The 23,650-nt window shown below is 39.6% G+C and overlaps 1 protein-coding gene across 1 annotated transcript; it reads left to right on the top strand.

Moving 5' to 3' along the window:
- The first annotated feature begins 414 nt into the window (after window positions 1–414).
- Window positions 415–22,462, top strand: MYL10 (myosin light chain 10). The gene is made up of 7 exons (XM_068655912.1): window positions 415–561; window positions 8,186–8,272; window positions 10,996–11,071; window positions 12,534–12,638; window positions 16,255–16,333; window positions 21,416–21,464; window positions 22,220–22,462. The coding sequence occupies exons 1-7, from the start codon at window positions 559–561 to the stop codon at window positions 22,316–22,318; spliced, it is 498 nt and encodes a 165-aa protein (XP_068512013.1). The 5' UTR covers window positions 415–558; the 3' UTR covers window positions 22,319–22,462.
- Window positions 22,463–23,650: the final 1,188 nt, after the last annotated feature.

Genomic DNA, 23,650 nt, shown 5'->3' on the forward strand with positions numbered 1-23,650 from the left:
GCCTCTCTTTCTTGGCACCTGCAGAGCCGTGCTTTCCAGCATGCCTCCCAGTTCCAGCTGCACCTATACAGAACCTCAGTCATTTTTTCTTGAGCTCTGAATGCAGGCAGCATGCTCTGGAGGAACGGGGCATCTTACTGCCTGGGGTTTACTGCTAGTTTCTTCTGCATTTTCTCAAGGAGTGCATTTTTCTTTCTCCTTTTTCAGGATGCCATGTCCACTTAAGATCTTTTCAGTGCTTGCCCTGTGCTCATTACTTAGAAGTACATGGGAAAGTCCCTTCAGCTGTAGCTTATTGTAAGCGCTGTACAAGTGTATCCCAACTGCCTACTCTACTTATCTGCTGCATTATTTCTGTGAAAGCTAAAGCCGTGCATGGAACAGATGCTTGGAATGGTATTGGGATCCAATTACTGCACTTTTCCAATCTTACATCTATTGTCTAAACTTGGAGCAGGCATATTTTTGTTCCTTGGTGACACTATATAAAGAGACAATTGGCATTGTGTTTGCTGGCTGACTAGTTGGCAGAGAAGGAACGGAAGGAGCAGCAGCAACATGGTAGGTTTTATTCTTTCCATGTCTGTCATTTTAGCAGTCTGTATTTCTTTCTGGCCGTAGCAATTCTAACACAGCAGTAATGATCACACTGGACTCCGTGAAATCTCACTCTTAGTACCACATCCACAATGAAGGTACATCCAATAGTGATCTGTGAACTTCCAAAGACTTTTCTGCAAATGTTTAACAAACGAGTAAGGTAGGGAACACAGAGGCACTTGCTAAAGGGTAGAGTTTGTGCATCTCTTTCCAAGACTAATTCACTAGGGCAAGCAGTGATTGGCATGGCTGGTGTTAATTAGTGCTAAGGTTTGCTACGGCGTGATGGGGAGTAAGAGAGAGGGATATCTCTATAATTTTAATTGTATTGCTCTTGAGACAGGGGAGAAATAGGAAGTACTGCGGAGATTTCTTTGTCTTATCTTTACTTAGCTCACTGATGGCTTTTATCTCGGACTCAAGCAGTCACCTCTGCACCAAAGGTGCATTTGATGTGATTCTGAGGAGCAAAAAATTCCTGCCTAAGGGACAGCAGGTAGACTGGGCTCAATCTTTGTCTTTTGCAAATTCAGACGAATGACTACAATATTAAAAAAAAAAAAAAAAAAGTGATTTTCTCTTATTTTTCTTCTTTTTGCAGATCCTTTTCAGGTTGTCTTAGAGTAGTGCTGCTCAGTGGCTCCTTCAGGCCATAGAGTATTTGATTTTGGAGAACACTGGAGAAGGAGCTGTATATGAAAAGCTTTCTCAAAGCTTAGTTCAAACCTGATCCTATTTAAACAGGTGACAAATGTGATCCAAGTGCTGTTCTGAGCAGGATAACACCATGTTCAAAGTCATTTCTAAAATACACACACAAAACTAGGATCCAAGTGCAGTTTGTGCAATCCCAGTGTAAATGGTTGCACGCTCCCCATGCCAGTCACTCATCATGTTCTTTACCACCGTTTTAGAAGTAGACAGTTTCTTCTTCTTCAGTTGTGGATTTATAGGTTTCCTTTTAATCAGCTTTGGTAAAGTCTATGCCAGCTGCTTTGTGGTGAGGGTGGGCAAGTGCTGGGTCTTTTTTCCCTTCTTTTTCTCCCTTTCCTTTTCGACTGTTTACCAGTTCTCTTCCCTCCTGTTCAGTGAAACGACACACCGTGCTGCTTGATGTTTTAGGGTATTTCAGGACATTCTGTGGTGAAATTGCTCGAGTTGGAAGATGTCAAAATGCAGTGAAAGACTATGCTGTTTCCTCACTCCCAGTTCAACTGATGATTCTCTGTGATGGTTCCTTTCATTGTGCCTTTTGTTTTGGGAAAATATCTTCTGAGGTACCTTACTACACAGGGACACATGAAACAGATTTAACATGGAAAGAAAAAAATAGCCTTAATGAAAGAAAGCTGAAGAATATCTTTACATAAGGAAGTGATCATTTTTTATTAATCAGAGGGAAATGTATATGTAATTATGCTAGATGAACTCTGTGGGGAGGTTTTTTTCTCTCTTTATGATGTCTTAAGGGATTTATAAATATTACAGAGGTTTTATAGCATCATAATATTTCAGATGTGCAGTAAAGCTACTTTCAAAGGATTAGTGCAGACAAAGCAGCATAGTAAAAAATAATTACAAGTCAGCCAGTGCTACTAGGCTCTGACATACAGGGCTGATGAGAATGAGAGAGGCAGGGTTCAGGGAGATAATTTCTAACAAGAGCAGACCACACAAGTGTTATGGAATGGAGTTCTGAGAACTGTCTATTGCTCTCTGCTAATTCCAGGGAATTTCAGTGAAGTCAAGCCTGTAATGTCTCCACATGCACTGCGCTGATGAAGGGAAAGGAGGGAAGAGGAGAGGCAGAAGGAGGGAGAGGGAAGGGTTTTTCATATTCCTGAAACATTCTGGTGTTTATTCAGTTCAAGCAACACCTTGCAGCAAATTCTGTATGCCGAAGGGAACCGAGTACCCAAAAATAGATTGCGTTCTGATCAAATGTGTTTTGCAGCCTGCTCTGCTGTCTGGAACGTACCACCTGTACCGAAACAAGCACTGACCTCAGCGAAGCAATGCTGATTTCACTAGCTGGAAATGTGGCCTGTTGTTTAGCTGCTGAAGTGTGTGCGCACGCATCTGCACATGCAGGCTCCCGTGCGTGCACGTCTGTGTGCAGGGGACCGTGGTGGGGAGGGACTGCTATCTGTTTACACGCAGGAGGAGGATATGTGTATGCCAAAGAAAAATTGGTAGGGTGGGGAAAGCGGTTGGTGAACTCTGGGTCGCAGAGGTTGAGCAGTCTGCGGCTGGAGAGGTTATCTGCTGCTCACAGAGAAGCTCTGGGACACGCCACGTCCTCGCTGTGTATATATGCAAGGGGAAAAAGGAGATTGGAAAGGGGTTTTATGTGGGGCAAAGGAGAATGCTCCAGTGTGCAGGAGCGTGAAGCCGGGAGGATGCAGTCCAACAGATTTTTGTATCTAGCAGGGATCAAAGGTGTGTGTGTCTGTGTGGGTGTGTGGGAGGCCGGGACTACATACACAATGGAGTGAGGATGAGAAGGGAGGGCTCTGGCTGCCAGTGCGGAGTAGGCAATAAAAAGATCTTGTGTTTCTCAGTTCTGATAACGTGGGTTTTTATTTGAATGATCTGAGGCTGTTGCCTGTTTGAAATGCAAATTGTGCCCTTAGAGCAGTTTATGTTGCTTATTCCTCTAGACTGTTCCCTGAAAGGCATGCACTTGGGCTGCCCATATGCTGCTCACCTGCCATGAAAAGGACCTAAACCATACAAAAAAAAAGTAATAATAATAATAAAAAAGTGGCTTTGCCATGGCTGGGGATTTGGTGCAGATGCAATGTGAATTATTGCAGCAGAGCAAACTGGTGTGACAACAATGACAACAATCCTGTCCAGCGCTGCAAAAATCCCTTGGATGGGTTTAAGATGTAACTTTTGATTGGGAAGCTGGATTCAATGATAACCAAAATTCAAAGACAGGAAATGTCAGTACTGAGATTCCAGAGCAGATGAAAACTAAGGAGAGAGCATGATGGATGAAAAAGTAATAGTAACTCGGAGTTAACATCATACTGTGGATCACAGTGGGGGACGCAATCTGAGCGAGATGATGGATGAGTCTGTCTTTTCTGTAGTCACGGACGTAGTTGCCAAGGAAGGAAGTATAAAATGAGAAACAATGCAATTTAAAGCTGTTAATATTTTAAGTCTAGTTTGCCCTGGGCTGAATGAGCCCATAAAGGTACAAGACAACAGAATCAGGCTCTTAATATAGAGCTGCCGGTTTTCTCTGAAGAACTCCCTCTCAAAAGTCCTGCTTATCCACCAGTGGAAAGGGTTGGTGTCTTCTTTGGGAAAACAAAACAAAACAAAACAAAACATGGGGGGGGAGAGAGAAGAAGACAATAACACAGTAAGTTGCTGAGCAGGGAAATGTTTCTGCCTGTTTTTTTTTGTTTTTGTTTTTTTAACTTTGTCTGTCTGGGCTATGAACCATATCATCTTTAGTTATTTAGAGTATTTTCTGAGTTTTTGAGGGCATGGTGGTCGAAACAAGGAGCTGATCTCCTCAGAGGTCACAAGGGGCTGCGATGGTAAAATTCTGCAGTAATTCAGTGTCTCTTCCCTTGTATCTCTGGTGTTGTGAACTTACTGCAGCTCCAGCCTTTTGTGAATGTATCGGGGTAAACAAGGCCTCATGTTCTGAGGTAAGAACCAGGTGTTTTCAGCTCTTTCCTCCTTTCCATGTAGAGACATAAAGTGATTCTCTGCCAGCTTCTCTTTTTAGGTTACCCTGAAATCAAGAGATTTCTTCACTCTGATGCACTTGAACATAACCCTTGCCTCCCAGCTACATATAGAAAATGAATCCCTGCTCTTCTATCCACAGAGGCAAAGGCAGTGTGTGCTCCTTTTTTCTGCGTGCCCATGTCACTGCACTGTCCTTGTTCTGCCCAGCTCCCTGGCACTCCAGACAGGAGAAGTGTAAAGAACCTCACTGAAGGAAACTCAACTCAGAGCCAGTGCCTGGTTAAACAGAGTTTTCTTGGGACCAAATTTTGGTACGGCTCCATATTTCATTTAAGGCTTCTAAAAAAAACCTAAACAATAAAAAAAAAAAGACCCTTTAAAATCCAGGCTAATTGAGAGAGTGCTAACATTAGTAAGACAAATGAGTGATATGCGACAAGCCTGCGGTTTCTCTTCTGAAGTGAAGTGTTGTTTTCTTCACAATGGAATGATTAATACACTCAGGCAGGAATATTAATAGGCTTGTTCAGTTGTTGCAACATTCTTCCCACTGCTGTGCTATTGAGGCCTTGGAATCTGAGCCCAGGGGACCCTCAGCTCTTCAGTTTCTCATCTGGCACATTTTGTATGTCAGTCTCAAAGCACATGTTGCAAAGATAGAGCAGCTATCATCACAAAGTGCCGCTCAGTACACTTTGCATTTTACAAATGGGGAAATCAAGGCAGACAGCAATCATGCATCAGTCACCCACTTGCTCCTCTGTAGGTCACCTGCTAAATCCTTGACAGTTTAGAAACCATGTTTGCTCAGTTCTGTGTTGCCCTTTTTGCCCTATAATTATTTAAGAGATACTCCAGGCTCAGAATCCTGGTTCTGTTCATTACAATTTTCTGGAGTGTCTGGAGTTGTCAGGCAGCAGCACAGTCCTACTTCCATGCTCCTAGAGCCGTTCGTAGTTTGATCCACCAGAGCATCAGTGGCAATGTACTCTTCTCTGTGCCTGTACCATCTCCTTCTCTCTCAACCTTCCTCTTCATGCCACCTTCACCAGTCATTCAAAACCAAGTTGCAGTTTCTTTCTGTGATTATGAACTCCCAAGGTTTTAAAGCAGATAAATTACTTTCCCGACACTGCATATGCAAAAAGATAGAAGACTGATAAACCAAGATACCAAAATACTTAGCTCAAAACCAGTGATGGAAAGCCATTCCCATTTGACAGCTGTTTGTTGGCCCCTCTGAAATGTACTGGTGGTCTCAGCCCCATTCCACAAGTGAGTAGATCATAAATAGGATCCACGCCCAGAGCTTCAACAGAAAAACTAAAGATAGATCAAGCCACATGGGCACTGGTCTCCTTTATCATCCCTGGAGATGACTAACCAGAGAGAAGCAACGAACAAATATTGTGCTGGGATGAATTTTGCTGGGTATGGTGATTGTCCTCTGGATAAATAATCTTCAATCTCTTTTGCCTTGAATAGGACTTCACTCATTTAGAAAAGTTTTGGGGTGTTTTTTTGTTTTTGACAGTCTGTTTCTAATAGATAATGAGCCACAGCTTTTGGGTTTGTCTGAGCCTTTCTTACAGCCACAATGCTTGCTTAAAGCCTTACAGCAGAGAGAACCCACTAAGCTGAGGAATAATGGAGGTATTACCAGCGTTTGGCCTTTCAAGTTAACAAAACCCGGAGCTGCAGTCCACTGTCCTTCATCACGGTGCTAGTTTAAAAAGATGCAGGTTGCTTGCTGTCACGGGGAGGTTGTCGTGCTGGATGCTGTATTTGGTCACAGCAGAGCAGAACATGAGAATGGTGCAGCGTGTTTTGTCTTCATAAAGACCAGCTACATGACCACAGGAGAAGCGGTTTTACCACCCCATCTGTAAAGGCTGGGGCCAGCCTTGTGCCATGTGGTCAGTTCCCCCAGACAGCTTGCAATACATTTCACTGGGTAACATCTGCTTTCTTTTTACCTCGGGGAACAAATACATTGTAAATACTTAGGATTGTCCTTAATATTTCCAGTCAATCTGGAAGTGCTGAAAACCTCCACTAGGCACCTCACGTTATGTGGACGATTGCCCATTGCTGCTCAGAATAACACTTATTTCATGTGTGGGAGGAGGAGGGAATCTGTTTATTCCAAAATCAATATTTCTACGTTCATTAAATATTCCACTTATACACTTTTTTTTTTTCCTTCCCATGTCTGTGGTGGCATTCTATCCTTATTTTTATCCTCACTACAAACGCTTTTTTTTTTTCTTTTTTTTTCCCATTTCCATTCCTATTTCCAGATTTTACTGCTTTGCATTAGCTGATTAGAGATTGACAGGTCTGGAGTATGGACTTGTGGGTGAATGTCTACCACAGCCCTAATTTTCAACCTGGGATCTAAAGCAGGATGGCTGAGTGAGGAAATCTGCCTGGCAAATTAAATTGATCAGACAATGTATACTTCAAACAGAGTCAAGTGGGAATATTTCCTTGAGCTGCTGTGCTCCTCAGGATATTTGAAATCAGTATTGAATTTGAACTTTCAGAGGCTTTTTTATTTTGATGAAAGGAGACAGTAGAAGTTCCCTTCTGTTTCATGCAGAATAGCCCAAACTAAGTAAGACTAATTTTCCATGACAAGAGAACCAGGTGGGACTATGATGATGAAGTTTAAAAGTAGGAATGATAAAGAAAAGAATAATCCATCTGGAAGGGAATTCAAAAGGCAGGGTAGTTCATTATCTTGCCCCAAGTAAGGATAATGCTGTGGTTAAAACATTTCTGTAATCCGTAGGAATCACAGGTTTTATTCTTCGCTGCAAAACAAAAACTGTATTGTCTTAGGCAAGCTGGTTGGGCCCTTTTTCAAAGATACATAATGATGTCTAGTTCTGACTGATTTTTAGTGAGCATTAGATTCTTTGATAACGTTGTAGGGCTCCCCAGTCTTTCTGTGTCTCGGTCTCCTGTCTATAGAACAGCGATAAAAGCAAGCCCTACCTTTTATTGATGATAACTATCTAGAGTAGTGTAATTGTATGGGCTAGTAAGGCAATGTAGTGCAGTATTGTAGGTTGGTGCAAGTGTAGACAATGATCAGGAATGATCACTTCTCCAAGTGCAGAAGGCGTTCCTACATAGGAAGAATTTGTTCAGTGTTGGTCCAGACAGAGCAGACTCCTAAACTTTTCTGTCAGTTGGAATCGATATCATTTCCCTTTATAGTCCCTGAGGTGAGCCTTCATGCAGGGCTTAATTTTGAGTCTGGCTGCCCGTCCCCACATGGGAACGAGTTCATACGGGGACTTACTTGAACTGCTTGTATTCCTTCAGAACAGCAGGTTGGGAACTGATCTGAAATCTCCACGGGAGGCTACAAGCTTACATCACTCCTCCCATAGTATGGAGCTCTGCAAAACCAGTGCAGAAGAGGGAGCAGTGTCCTGTGTCAAATGGGCTGGTACAGATGGCCCTACCCAAGGAACAAGCAGTGGCCCAGCTGTGTTATTCAGAGTCACACTTTGGATCCCTCACCTCTTTTACAGCAGCACAGTGACAAGCTGTCCTTGCTTATACGAGCTGTCAGGTTCCAGGCAAGAGCACGGAAATGGCAAAAACCCTCAGTGAGAGATTCAGCTGTAACTAAAGCAGCATATTTTATCCCATTTTTGTATGTATATATATATGTTGTCAATTAAAACAAAACCAAAACAAAACAAAAAAAATCAAAACAAAACAAAGCAAAAACACAAAACACAATCTTCTTGTATTACTTACCTGCATGTATTTTACCTTCTGTTAAAAATTGAATTTGTTTTCATGGGTGCTTAACAGACAAGGTAATGTATATTTGATTTTATTTGTCTCACAGGCTCCAAAAAAGGCAAAGAAGAAGATAGAAGGTGGTTCCAATGTATTCTCTATGTTTGAACAAACCCAGATCCAGGAGTTCAAAGAGGTTGGTCACTGTTATGCTGTTCTCTATAGTCTCCTGTCATTGCTAATGAATAACATAGGTTCTGTTTGTAATCCTTATTCAGTTCTCCATCTGCTTTAATAGAACACACAGTTGTTTTCTGAATCATCTCTGTGGTTTTGGCTAGTATATCATTTTCCTTGTGTGTTTGTTCTTTCCTTCATTCTTTTTTTCAGTCTTTCTTTCCTTCATTCTGTCCCTCCCTTTTTCAAGTTCTAGGTTTATTTTAGAAACTCCTGAGCACTAAAAAAAATAAAAAAAAAAAAAAAAAAGGAAGAAAAGAAAATTATTATCTAATCCACTTTAGCCCTAATTCAGGAAAACATTTGAGCACATTTTTAAAGTTAAATTTAAGTGCTATTTTAAATAAGAATTGTCTTGTGTGCTTAAGTGTAATCCTGAATGAAGATGTTGTACTGAACCAGGGCATTAATTAGTGGATTGTTCTACAATAGTAATAGAAATATTCTTCTGTGCCCATCTAATACTGCCCACAAACTAGAAACAAAAATACCAAGAAGCCCTCAGCCAACTTTCTCCATAAATGCCCATAAACCAAAACAACATGTTGAGGTTAACTAATTAAACATCTTCTGGCTCCCCCAAAATTTGGTATTACCATGCATTATGGATTCTTTGATCAGTTACCTGTGATGAGGCCAATCTAATGGGCATAAAAGCTGATGCATAATTGAAGAGAGATAATTTGCTTGATGAGTTTAGGCTCTATTCTTGAGTGGGCATTTTAGAACGTCTGCAAGGCCATCACATTTTCCACTGATTTGTTCTTTTAATTACTCTTTTTTTCCCTCATTTTTGCTAATTCACATCTGCAAAGCAATTTCCAATGTGATACACTCTTTCATTTTGTGCATGTGAATTTCAAATTTACTTTTCATGAGGATTCCCATAGGTAAAGCTCAATGGTGAATGAGACTAAAAACCTATACACGGTATTATAGATGTGGCCCAGGTAAATTAATTGAAACTGCTAACATTTTCCCAAGTTAATGGGAACATGTTCATTAGCACTCTTCTCCCACCTCTTATCAGCATCCTGTGAACATCCAGTTTTATTCTCTTTAAGGACTACTGTTTGAAGACCTACCATTAAAAAGAATTGGTCAGAATGCTGGATTTATCTACTCTAAATAAGCTAATACTTATAACATTTCTGGGAGAATGGAGGCAGAAAATGGCAAAGTCACAAGGCAGTGAAGTGGTCCAATAAAAACCAAGACCATGTTGTGTCTAAAGACTGCCTACTTGGAATAAATTTTGGCTAAAAAATTGTTTTTTATCAGAACAGTTTTACTTAGAGATTTCAATCAACTCACTAGAAAATGTATCAGCATTGCCATTATTATGTTATTTTAAGTTCCTTCATTAAGATACACAGCTAAAACTCTTCCTCTCTTCTGTGAGCTTGTTGGGCTCTGCTTTGCTCTTCATATTTCATTCTGTTTTGCTTCCAAATTGTGGGGATGCTTAATCATTGTTTAAAGCAAGCCTCCCCCCAAAAAGGAAGGAAAGCAACTATAAAGAGCTGGGCTTAATTTTTTATTAGGTGATGGCTTGGCAGGTAAATGAAGGGTTATGAACATGCATGCTGCAAGTAATCACATGGGCAAACTGGAATGTGAGCAGTGGGGCTTTGTAAGAAACTGGAGGTAAAACTGAATGAAGATATGTTGATATAATGTGATCATGGAAAGAAGTGCAGCCTGTAGAGCAGTGGATTTTAAAACTCTGAAAATTACTGTAACTGCAGTGGACTAGCTGTATTTTAAGGAGAATGTTGTTTTTCGTAATAATCCTGAAATAAAAACAATTCCTGATCATTGTAAAGATACAGTCTCCTATTGATGTGCATGTCTGACAGATAACCAGCTTCAGAGATGTGCCTGGTCCTACTAATACTCCCCAGAGTACATGCAGGGGAATTTTAGGTCATTAAAATCTTTCAAAATCAATGAAACATTCAAAGTGTGATAGCAGCAAATAGACAGGCATGAAAATAGGTAAATAGACAGGCAGTTAGGCAGTTAGCTGGCTGGATAACAAATGTTCATGATTTTTTCCTGTAAGAAGTTAAATTTTGCCTAACAAGAAGTACTTAAGGTCAACACATGAAGGTCAATCTGAAGGATACCATTTATTGAAAAGGGAAACAAACTTCGAATAAATAATACTAGGAAACATACATTTCTCTGTGCTTCGGAAAATTGAGCTATCTCTGTATGAAGGATCATTCTAAGGACCAGAAGAAATTGAATTTTGCTCAATAGCAGAGAGATACCTACAGTAATTAAATGTTTTACAAAATATGATGGCTGCACAAAGGAATGAGATATGGGAAAGGACTAAAACCTCCCTAATTCAAGCTTTTATGGGTTAAGGCCTGAATGGCTGGAGCAGAGCTGCCAGCACTGGCTTCAGCCCAGCTACATGCTGCACCAAGCATTAATTTAGTAAGAAGTTTGGGTGGGTTTAATTAAGTCACTTGCCAAAATACAGTATAAAATACAAAATACAGTGTTGAAAGTGAGGAAAGTGCAATGATGTGGCATGTTATGGAAGAATCAAAGGAAGTAAAATATTCTTTACAGCATGAATATAACACCCCTCTGTATTGGTATGTGTGATTGTAGCACTCTCCAGTGCAATGTGACAATGGCAATACGTTGGCCCTTTTCTTTCAACAGGCTTTTACCATCATGGATCAGAACAGGGACGGCTTTATTGACAAAGCAGACTTGAGAGACACATTTGCTGCCCTAGGTAAGCTGGTAGTGATAATGAAATACCTCAAAGAAATGCAGTTTACATTTCAAGCACATAACGAAAAATTGTGTTAGAATTACAGTGAGGGAAGTAATGAGATACATAGAAGGCAAAAGGAAACCTGTTCAGTTTGATCCTCCTCCTTTATGGTACTTGCTATCTTGACTACACAGGTCCAGCTGGGAAGTCTCCTGAGCAGCCTTGTTCAGATGCTGAATGAAGGTCTCTCTGGGACCCACTGGCGGGTGCTACAGAGCTATGCAGCTGGCAGCTGTCCAAAGGCACTGATCCCTCCCCTGCAACTATTTCATAAAAAGCCCACCCAAGTAGGGGTCCATGCCAGGCATTTCTGATTAGCCTCTGAATCCACGCTTCACAAGCTGCACCTTTATTATCCAGGAGCCATGCGATATCTACCAATTAACGTTCTTGTCATGGACTAGCTGCCCCTCTGCCCACACAAAAGTAGGAAGACTTCATGTGAGGTTCTGTGCTGTTGTGCATTGATGTGGGGTGGAATGCGCATGTCATGAGATTAGGTATTGTCCATTTCATGTGCCTTATAATCGTGACAACATCAAGCAGATTGAAAAAAAATCGTCCCAAGAAAAAGAAAAATCAAAATGCTCTGGAGCCCAAACCTGAAGCTCTATCCATGTTGCAACATTTGAGGTTTGAACAGTGATGTAGGCATTTGGGCTTTTGCCATCTGGATCTTATTAAAAAGAGTTTGATAAGAATCTCTAGTGCTCCCTGGGGTGGAATCAGACTGCAGCGGAGTCAGTGCAAAGAGCAGAAGCTCCTGAACTCTTTATTGTGACAAAGGAGTTTGCCAACTTTGGCCTGTAGCTACTGTTACCCTGAAATATTTATTTCTTAAGGCCAAGTTCTGCTATCCTTCATGTTCAGTGAAGCCCTTCAATGCCTATAAAGTACAGTCACAGCAAATTACCACTCAATTTGAGTAGAGATGCCAGGTTCTAAATTCTCATCAGTAGTCCAGCACAAGGATGGGGAGGGGATAAGACTACCCAGCTCATCCATCTGCCCTCTACGCACAAAGGCATCTCAATATACAGGAGGGCAAAGTCTGAGACCTTGGATCCACTTCAGTCACTTGGAACTCTGCTATATTAATAACAATGGGGTCTGTATTTCACCTGAGGTAATAAAAACAAAAACAAACAGCAAAACAATTTATTTGGAAGTGGCCCCTTCTTTGGTCTGCTGCTGGCCAGGTCTGTATCATTTATCCCTCTTACTCCTTCAGTCACCCTTTGATCTTAGAGCCAACTCTGTATTCCAAGTCAGAATACATTGGAGTACTCTGGAGTTGTGTTCTACCATGTTATTAGCAAAGTTGCACAGAGCCCTGAGCTCCCCAGTGGGAGGAGATGAATGGGAATAATTTTTTGAAACACAATTTGTGATTTATTATGAAAAATGATCTCTGCTGCAGGTCGTCTGAATGTCAAGAATGAAGAGCTAGAAGACATGGTAAAGGAGGCGCCAGGTCCTATTAACTTCACTGTCTTTCTTACTATGTTTGGGGAAAAGCTGAAAGGTAAGTACCTTTGGGGGATTGGAGAGGTATCTGTCAAAGATCCTCAGCACTGAAATATCTCAGCACCTTGCAAATTATAATAATGTATCCACAGAACAATGCTTAAAGGCAAGGAGTGATCTCCTTTTTTGCAGACAGAGATGAAGTATGAAAAGGCTGAGAGACAGTCCAGAGGACAATTCAAAGGTGTGATTTCAGCTTGCATAAGCTAACATGAAAGTGGCAAATTGAGGTCTAGAAAGTAATGAAATCATGGCAGCCTGGAGCTCAGTGCAGAAGAGTTATTCACCATCTGCGGGTTCTAGGCTGAAGTCTGTCGCTCATGCTATGCTGGTATTATTCCCAGTGTTAACTGGTTTAAAACTATCTTCAGTATTTCTGTGAAAAACTTTATGAACTCCTTTGACTCATTATGTGAACATGACCTCTGCACTATCCTTGCAGTTAACGGCCATGAAGAAGCAGCATGGTCTTCCCTCATTTTCTGTTACAGGAGTAACCCAGTATCCCAGGGTTGGTTTCATTTGAGGTCAATGGTAATTAAGCTATTGGCTTAAGTTGAATGAAGATTTTGTTGAATAACTCCTAATGAATGGATAAATTGGACTAATTTAATCTCAGTGGATTTAGAATGATAACACAGAGGAATTTGGCCCATTGCCATGGAATATGTATAAATGACTGTAGGGAGTTCAGAAATCGTAGGTACTAAATTCTGTGTGGAAGCTAGTAATTTAGTTATATCATTTATATGGCTGGAAACTGCAAAATAGGGAGTGTGAAGCCAAGAGAACCCTCTAGTCATCCTTCTGTATGAATTAGAGATAGGTGAAAGCCTTGACCTTCAGAGCAAGGTAGTTGGCCTTAGCCAAGCACATTCCAGAAGTCTGTTAAAACAACTAATATTATGTTATTCTCTTTTCCCTCTTTACTTTTTCTTGGGGTAAAAAATTATGAAGACAACACAAAAAAAAAAAATTAGAAAAAAGGAAAAATCTGATCACCTCTTCTTAAAAAAAGCATTTATTTTATTGTGGCCAGCCTCTGGCTTTATACTACTAACCACAATTTCAAAGAAAGGCTTTCTACCCTTAGAATAGAAAATAGAGAGGTCTAATAGGAAGAACTGATGTAACTAGTCCTCAAAGAAACTCACTATTGATAAGGAATACAGCATGTGTGGGAAGTATAAGAGGTGAAGGTAAGGTTCTAGATTGACACTGAGGAGCAGATTTTTTTACCCATTGATCTGTCTTGATCATAGTGGTACCTGCACCTTTACATTCTGAATATCATCTGGCAAAGTACGTAACGCCCTTCTCCATGCTCTTCTGTTTCTGATGGGGTGTTTCTGTGGGTTTCTGATGGGGTGCCCTGCTGAACATTCCTGTCTATTTGTGTTGCTTATGGTTGCACAGAGCATGGAAACGAGCTGTTCCTCCATCCCCATCTTTCCTCTTGTCTCTTATGATTGCTCAAGCTGGCAAAGAGTCCAGCCCTGCCGATTGTGTGGCCTAAAACCAGTGCCAGCACAAGAAGGTGAATGGTAAAGCATACCCCTGTTGTCTGCAGCTTTCCAGTTGGCTACTAGCAGAGGAGGAGGTTTTTTTTAATTTCCATTTGGTGAAGGGAAAATCACAGCTGTGCTTGTCATGCCCTTCTGGTTGGGTTTGTCATGCAAAGGAAGCAGAGCCAAAAGACTGCACATTCCCAATCAAAACTAATTGGGATGAAGAGCCTTTGTAGTGCAATTAGAAAGGGAGAAAAGGCTAGAGGAAGTGGATATGGCAATTTTGCAACACTCTTTATTAGCTAAGTACCACTCAGAGAATTTGGTGAAAGGTGCTTTCTAAGTAAAATTTGTTGTGCTATAATTGATTTCTGTCATAAAGGGGAAGCTGGGATTTTTGGGACGAGCTTTAGCTTTGTATATGGAGATTATGATGCCAGATGAACAGCTAACAAAACTCAGTTTATGTTAATGCCAACCACATGGAGCTGTTTCTACAGGGAGTCAGAATAATACAATTTGTACAGAAAACAGAGATGCCGCACATCAAAGAAACCACTTTATTTACCAGCTAATCAATAAAGAATGCCTGCTGCATTGCTTCTCTTCAAAGCCAAAGTCCAAGGATATGACAGAGTAGAAAATGTAAAACACAGTAAGGAGAAAAAAAAAATCCCCCACACAGTGGTGACTATTTAAAATGCAGACCTTTCCTCAGAACTGGGAGAAGTTTCTGTTCAAAGGACTATCAAAACAGTCATTAAATACCAATCCTCATTGTATTGATCATATATTCATTGTAGATTGAATACATTGCTTGTAGGTTGGCAGAAAAATATACATGGCCAGAGTATAACAGGAGGGAGGCCATATAGTCTTTCGTTTATTGACCATTATATCTCCTAGGATACTAGTACTAATCCTTATGATTACAAAGAAAACTAAGGAGGTGTCAAGAATGTATATACTTGTTAGAGCAGAGAACCTTGCCTGGGTTCTTTCAGGTTCTCTCTGTGTCAAATGTTGGAATATAAACTTAAATACTAATGGGATTCTTCCAATAGTTTAATCACCTTTTTTAATCACACTTTTAACACTTCAGCATCCCAAGTAACCTCATGGGTCAATATACCTGCTTGTAAATTTGTTTTCCTAAAGTTATGAATAATGGTTTGCATTGTGCTACTATAATGTTTTGAAATACCGAGGAATAGTCAAAAAAGAGAGTAAATAGGGTATCTTTCGTTGTGGGTGGAAACTGATCGTGATTAAGAATACGCAGAATCTGCAGTGTTACAGAATAGTCAAAAATCCCAGCCAAAGGCACTGTGAAAGCTATTCCCTGACCCATTTTTTCCCCCAGTCTAAATAGATGGGGCAGATAAAGGATGGAAGAAAAATAAGACTGTTACTAAAATTTTATTGCTGGGAGTGGAGGAGCAGAGAAATTAAAGTCAGACCAAAAGTTTGTGGCCCATCTAAGAGCAGAAGCAAACTCTTGGAGCAACAGTCTAGTGCTTTAAACCATCCTGTTTCTGTAAGTAACACTTACTTAATAAAGATCTACTTAAATGGAAGCGTGCTACAGAATATAAGAGCAAATCACCATTTTGCATTGATCATCCTGTTTCCACTGTGTTCCATTGACATTCGGATTTTTATGACGAGCTCCATTTCCTTTAGTGAGGGAAATAACCTCTTCTCTATATAGTGAAGAACAAGTAACATCAAAAAGTGTTTTTACAAGGAACGTACAGTACAAGATTAGAGGAAGCCAGTGAGGGAAACAGTTTGTTATATTTTCATTTCTGAAAGCCACTAATCCTCTGGGTACTGATATTGGAGACCAGTTCCTGGAAGTTTTCTCTCCTGCAGACATAGAATAGATATGAGTTATTATTTTTAAGCTTCTGAGCATTGAACTATTCACCTCTATTGTTTATCTGACATGACAAATGTTGCCGACTTAAGGAACCTTTGTCTTCAAACCTCCAACTGCAGAATTCTCCATTTTGCTCTGTTTTTCAGTGACTGCAATTACATAGCAAGTATTCGGCAGCTACAGAAATACACCCTGGCTTCTAAATTATATTTCATTAATTTTAGGCACGGACCCAGAAGAAACCATTCTGAATGCTTTTAAGATTTTCGACCCAGAAGGAAAAGGCCACATAAAGGCAGACTAGTAAGTTTACCTAAAATTCTTTTATAATAATAATAATCATATAATAATAATAATAATAGTAGTAGTAGTAGTAGTTGTAATTGTACAAGTTTAATGAACTCCTTAAAAGCTATATTTTTCATAGGATTTTAAGAGACAGAGAAACTGGCAGGCTTTGTAAGCCAGAGTTAAAAGACTAGACCATTGTATGATTGTATTTGTATACCAAAAAGAGATGTTATTGTCTTCAGACATTGCAAGAGGCAACGGAAATATAATCACATGTAGGCCATTAGATAGCCTTTTTTGAAGATCTGGATATAAATCAACACATGACTCTTTGTAGATTAACTCCATATGTAAAATTAAAATGAATGTCTGGTGCCTAGCTCTCAGAGAGCTTGAATAAAATGGGAAAGCTATTCCCTTAAAAAAAAAAAAAAAAAAGTGATCAATTTAATTAACTCGGGGACATGGTTTTAGTAAGAACATTTTCCTTGTTACATGTTTACTGTTTGAGCCTTCTGCATCTAGACAACAATTTGCTGTAAATTTTTACTAGATATGGTGGGAGCAAAAGCAAATAATGCTATTAATAATATGACAATTATTATCAATATAGCTATTCTTTAAATAAGGAGGGAGGACCTAATTTGTATTCGTAACTTGTTACACCAACAGAGCAGGGTAAAAAGACTTTAAGAGCTAATTGCACAAATGCAAATCCTCATTATACTGTCCAAATGGTGTAAGCAGGCCTTCAGGTAAATGAGATAAATGATACCAAATCAAGGCAGTGGATGAGGAGGTCTGACCTATGGCTCCAGTGAAATGCTTTATGTGCCTAGATTTATGCATATAATGAAATTCCTTGGTGAATTTGGGGTCTGTACTACTAATGTAGCAGCCAGTTCAGGTAAGTTTTCTAAAGGATAGTACACATAGCAAGCTTATTAGGGAACCATGAATTACAAAGCTGTATTTGCACCAAGAAATTCTGCTAATGTTGTGATAAGGTAAAGGAATACTAAGCCTGTTACCCGAACCTCTGAGATGGAGTTTTCCAGGACAGTATCTGCAATTATTAATGTCTCATGAAGGTAGTTAAAAATAGGAAAGTCATGTACAATATATTTTTCCATTACCAATTTGCTTTTCTGTGGCAGTGGCACTTAATTCCCAGTGGGTATGACAGTCCTATTATGGTAAGCAATATGCTCCCCCCCCTCCCCCCCCCAAAAAAAAAGCCAAGTTCACTAAAGAACTTCCAAATTAATTAAATTGAGATGCAACAAGTGGATGTAGCAAGCAAGTGGGAGGAATAGAGAGTTAACATTTTTTTCTGCTTTCTTTGGGGTTAACACTGTCCAAGCAGCTTGGGAAGAACACTCAGGATAATACATCAAAAGTGACTCAAACATTATCAGAATAAAGTTTAGCCTGTTGCCTAATAGGCCAGATCACACGGTAGTGAAATCACAACCATGAAATACAACCTTCTGATGATACAAAACCCATGAAATGTTCTATTTCCCACCACTATCTGTAACAATGCACCGCATACAAAATCTGCCAGCTTGCCACCCTGTGTCCAGTTCTACATTCCTTGGAAGCTGGAAGCCAGTTGGAGTTTGGGGCAAATTAGGAATGCAGTATCACACTCCAAAAAAAAGATGAGAGAGAAATACGTTTTTTTTTTCCTTGATGGAAAAGGTCAACCTTGTTCCCACCCCCACTGCACTGCTAACATTAGACAATTGTTTTAGTTCATCACCACAACAGAGCATAATGTTTACTTATTAGACCCGAGGGTAATGTTGATCATTACAGAACAAACCATTAAATCAATTCCGTGAATGTCTTTGAGGTTTAACTTCTATTCATATGCTTCCAAAATTTAGGCATTTGAAGGTTTTGAAATAATTTTTATGTTGGCTCATGCAGCCCTTTCAATATGACAGTTAATGTTAATAAATAATATTTCTCCATATTAAAAAATCCTGGAATGTTCCTCTCCAAAACCAGCCATGTTGACCTTTTAATCAGAACTTCTTTTTATGTTCATAGAGTTAACATCCTTCTGGGGATTTTTATGTCTCTTCCCTCTGCGTGTTTTCACCTCTAGTCTGGAAATGACTCACTTAGTCCATCTGATGGTAGCTGTGATGGAGTCTTCTAACCTTTCCAGAAGCTCCAGGAGTTTATAACTCAATTCCAAGTTCAATGACAGACTTTGTTTGTCTGCATCATTATACCACACATAAACTTCTTCCTATAGCATGATGTCAAAAAGAGAAAATGCTTTAGGTCAGATTCTCAGCTGGTGTAAACTGGCATAGCTTTTGGAAAGGTTAGATGATTCAGTCCTAAATGCCAGTCATTGGACAAAGTGAGTCAGGCCAACATCAACTGTGTCTAATGCTGATGCCAACAAAACTTCACAGATTTATACCAGAGGAAAATGGACCCAGAGAGCTTTAATGCATTGTGGACTTTTAGAGATTAGTTTGACTGAGCTAATGATGTTTCTCATCATAGCTGTAGAGAACTGCTTATTGTAACTCACCTGTGTTTTTTTTATTTTTATTTTTTATTTTCTGAGAAAACAATGTATGAAGGGAAATCCCAGGGGAATAACAAAGTGTCCCAGAGATTTTACAGATAATTTAAAAAATGTTTTGAAAATACAAAGAGACAACAAAATATTTGTTTCTGTAGAAGGAACTGATGTCAGGCAGGACAAGAGATAACATTTAGACACCCACATCAAGGCAAATGATACTCTTTTTTGCCCAGAAGACTTTGTTGTTGTTGTTGTTGTTTGAGAAACAAATAGTCTTTAAAAAAGAAGACAAGATACATGAAGAAAGAAAGAAAAAAACACATAATCTCTAGCTTTGGAAATTGCAAGTGTTCATTTCCCTATAAAATAAATAATGGAAAATGTGCACAGATCCTTAACTCAGTCCTTCTTCCTTGTGAGTGTGCCAGAGCCTACTGGGATATGCATCAGAAGATTATAATTAGATATTTGATCTTTTCTTTTCCCCTAAATACTTTAAGCATGTGAGTAGAGGACACATCGCGCCCAGATCTCTTTTTAATTCAGTCCTGTTTCTGATGAAGCTTATTTGTGACTTCTGACAAAATTGCTGTAAGTGCTTCCTTCTATTCACTGAGCTCCTTCCTGTATCACACTTCCTATTTACATTTGCTAATGATGTTTGCCCCAGTGCACATACATCCAATAATCAATTTATGCTGATGAGAATGATCTCTCTACTCCCCCAACCAGAGAGCATCTGAGAATTCCCCTTCAAAAAGTGCAGTCACATAACAAATGACCAGACTAATAAAACAGAAACGGCAATATGAGAGAAAGAGGTGAAGAAAGGCTCTGTTAAGTAAAGAGCATGGGAAAGTAGTGCAAGGAAAACAGATACGAGAGCTTAAGCCCTGTCTGTGAGCTCAGAGTATTTCCCCAAACTTGCCTGCATATTTCCATGCTTGTCCTTGTGGGTAAGGTCCTTATTCATTACCCATAAACTTCCCTTTTCAGTTTTCCCTTTGTGTTCTTCCAAGTGAGTACTTCACATCAATGAAAAAGAGATTCAGAAGTGTATATGCCTCTTACGCAAATGTCTTTGTTGTAGCTTTTTACTGGAAAAAAATATGAGTGTTAGAGATATGAGGAAGTACAGTTGTAGCTTTGCCATCAAAATTACACTTTTATCTGTGTGACTTGTTTCACTCAAGATGCATGCTGGATGGGAGCAGGAAGGGAAGCATTACTATTTTGCCTGAACATCTGCATCCACAGTAGGTGAATTTTACTTGTATGAAAGTGTTCCTGTGCAGGCATGATTTCTATTATAAGTAGTTATTTTTAAATATTCACTTTAAAAAACAGAAAGGGCTGTCTTCAGAAGAGCTATTGTACTCCCCCCACACCAATTCTTAAAAAAAAAAAAAAAAAAAAAAAAAAAAAAAAGCCTTTTTTTCCAATCTACAAACTAAAACAGATTTCTGTACTTATTTCAGCTTTTGTTTTTGTACATCAGGCTGTTCACTTGTCATCACTGATCTATAATCTGTTTTACTGATCTGGAAAAAGCCCTGGTAAATACCTTTCATAATAACAACAACAAAAACCAACTGTGCCTTTGCAATGTGAATGCAAAATCTTTTGAATTAATATAGGAATTCTCCTATTTATTATCAGTGCAAGTGGAAGGGATGATTGTGTGATAACAGTGAGTTGATAATAGTGGATGTTTTCACAGATTGTACATACACTGCCCTCAGTATGTGAGTAACAGGGTGAAATGTAAAGACATTTTATGTAAAGGGGTTGAACTGGAAGCAGTAATTGTTCTTCTTGGCTTTTCTACTCACCTATACACTTAGGTAAAAAAAATTACACGCTCAACTGACTTCCCACAATGGGTTTGAAAACAGAGTGTAAAATCAGCTGAGGATCTGTCCCAAAAATATTCTCTTTGATGTAATTGCATAAGATGCAGATTGTGTGTGGGATAAGCTCCTTGTTACAGTTCTGTAACTCCAGATCAAGATGTTGTACCATGAAATACAACAGGTCTCACACAGTTTCACAGTCTCCTCTGGGAATGACTACATGCAAATAAAGGGATCCTCAGATGATGATTTGGAATAGCTGTTGGAGTTCTCTTTCAAGTCCTCTTTCTCATTTCATGCTCTGTTCCTTTCATCCTCTGATTTTACAGAAAATATTCTTTCTTTTGGTTTTGCTAAGTGATCCAAACTTTAAACAGCAAGTGAGAAAACCTACCATTTTAGGTTAAGATAAGCATACAAAATTGCTGTATTACAATTAGGGTAATAACCTTAACAATTTTAAACCTCTATAAAATGTCACAAAAGCAAAATAAGTTGGCAGAGCGAGGCATTGACACTGATGGGTGCCCACAGAAAATCTCTTACAATATCGTGTAAGGATTAACAGCTTTAATGTATGCAGTCACACAGATTTTCTTTCATGCGACTTCAGGAGGGATCTTGCCATCTGAATTGTCATGTGCCATTATCACCCTTTAATCAGGTTATTTCATTTTATTTGGACAGCATCAAAGAAATGCTTATGACACAGGCAGACCGGTTCAGTCAAGAAGAGGTAAGGACCTTACTCAAAATAGGAATGCATCTCCAGCTACTCCTCAGCTATATGCATTTGCCCCTCTTTAAATGCATGAAATCAGCTCAAATCCAGTGTGAGAGAAGGCTGATGCCAGCTCTAGCAATTAGGAACAATTCAAAGCATCTCTTCTGAATAGCTCCATGGCTAAATCAAAGTCAAACAGATTCTTTGGACTTCCATCCAAGTGTAAGCGTGGCCTATCTCTTGCTGTTCTTTCCTATGGTGAGCTGGGCAATGAATTTACTAGAGTTCAAATGCATTTGGGTGGGGACTGTGATCTGTTTTCCATTTCTGTGAGAGTTATTTTGTTTGAAATCCGAAATGAGTTCTGAAATGAGGTACTGACTTTGTGGTTTGTGTGAGATTGAACATGGATTCTGCTGGCTGGGAGGAATTTAGAGGGACTTTCCTTTCAAAAGAAGAGATTGAGCGGAGTTTGTTCATGGCAGAAACAGACTGGAGTGCAGACTGGAATACAATATTTAGTCAGAGCTTACCTGGACTTTAGGGAAAGCTCTTTCTGATAGGGAAATTTTGGGGATTCTAATTGGATTGTTAACCAGTTTTGTCCTTCTTCCTATTTCAATTTTAATGAAACTAGGGAAAAAATTTCTATAATGGTTAACGCATCAGGCCAGCAGGGAGCTGAACTGGGTTGAAAATGAAAAGCAGTACATGTTGCTGTCTCACAGTCCCATGTTTGTAACACTTATCTCCTGTTCACTTGGCAGATCAACCAGATGTTTGCTGCTTTCCCTCCAGATGTCTCTGGTAATCTTGACTATAAGAACCTCTGTTACGTTATCACCCATGGTGAGGAGAAAGACTAAAATGAAAGCTGAGCTCCTGCGATGATGCACCAAGTTATTTCATTATGCTTTTCTGTGCAAGACAAAGGGCTAAGCATTCAGTATGTGAAGCCATGTGGTCATCAGACGAGAACCAATAAAACAATTGAAATTAGATTAAAGTTATTTAATGCTTCTGTTTTTATAAAAGATGAAAATACCGATTTTGTGAGTTTTTTCCCATCCCTTTTTGTGTGTGTGTGTCAGTGGTTTGAAATGGAATTTTCTTGATGAACTGATGCTTTCGTGATTTATTGACAATCCTAATGTTCACCAGATGGTCCACTGGGCACTGCAGTGTTGCTTAACCTCTTGTCTTTTATACATAAACTCCATGTGCTAATTGAGAAATCCTCTAACTTACTGCACTGGGAAGAGCATTTGGTAAATAGAATTCTGTTCCATTTCACAGCCCTTTGCATTGAAAGCGTAAATAAAACAATATTAAGCTCTTGCGAATACACCATATGCCCTCACCATCTTGGTCATGTGTCCAGTTTCATAATCCACTTCTCTCATTTGCTTTGGTGCAAAAGAACAGAAACAGTGTCTATATTTCTCATAGCAAATTTTACCTAGGCATTGTTAGAAACCAGCAGTAAAGAATTTCCCCCTTCAGAGGTATCTTTATATCTTTTAGAAGTTGTCCACGGAATAATAATAAGGGCTTGTTCGTTCACCAGTTGGTCATGATCCTTGTTTTAAAGGTGAGGGACACATTGGAAGGATGGGTTTTGCCACCCAGTCTAGGGAAAATACCAGAGAACTCAGGAACTGTAGCCCAGGGTTACAACTAAAAGGAAACTATCCCTCACTTTGATAATTCAAGATCAGCATAGCTTCTAAAACGGGCTACAGTTTCTTGTATTTGGACTTCTAGGAATTGGACATATTCTGCCTATGTGGAATACTGCATGAAAACTTCCTGCGTGGGAGTCAGAAGGACATTGCAGCCAAAGTAAAACAAGCTTCTGCTGTTTTAACAACTAATGCAAATGGTTTCCTTTTGCATCAGTGTTGTTGGCACAACAGTCCCACAGACATGGAGTAACAAGCTGCTTCTTTTCTATTTCTTATACTCTTTCTAGAAAGAGAACTTAGGGCATGAGGTCAAACTCTGCCCTCATCAGAAAAGGCAGAATAGTTAAATGAAAAAGCTTTAGCATCTGCATGACTTAAGGAAGTGACATTCAGCCCCACCCGTGGTTTTTTGTTGTTGTTGTTGTTCTAGCAAAGCCCTGCACTCAGTGCACATCAGTAATGTGGGAAAACTGGAACAAGAAGGCTCCTGGCAAGGACATGCCCAGAGATGGC

Source organism: Anas acuta, chromosome 19 (assembly GCF_963932015.1).
Source record: "Anas acuta chromosome 19, bAnaAcu1.1, whole genome shotgun sequence".
NCBI lineage: Eukaryota > Metazoa > Chordata > Aves > Anseriformes > Anatidae > Anas > Anas acuta.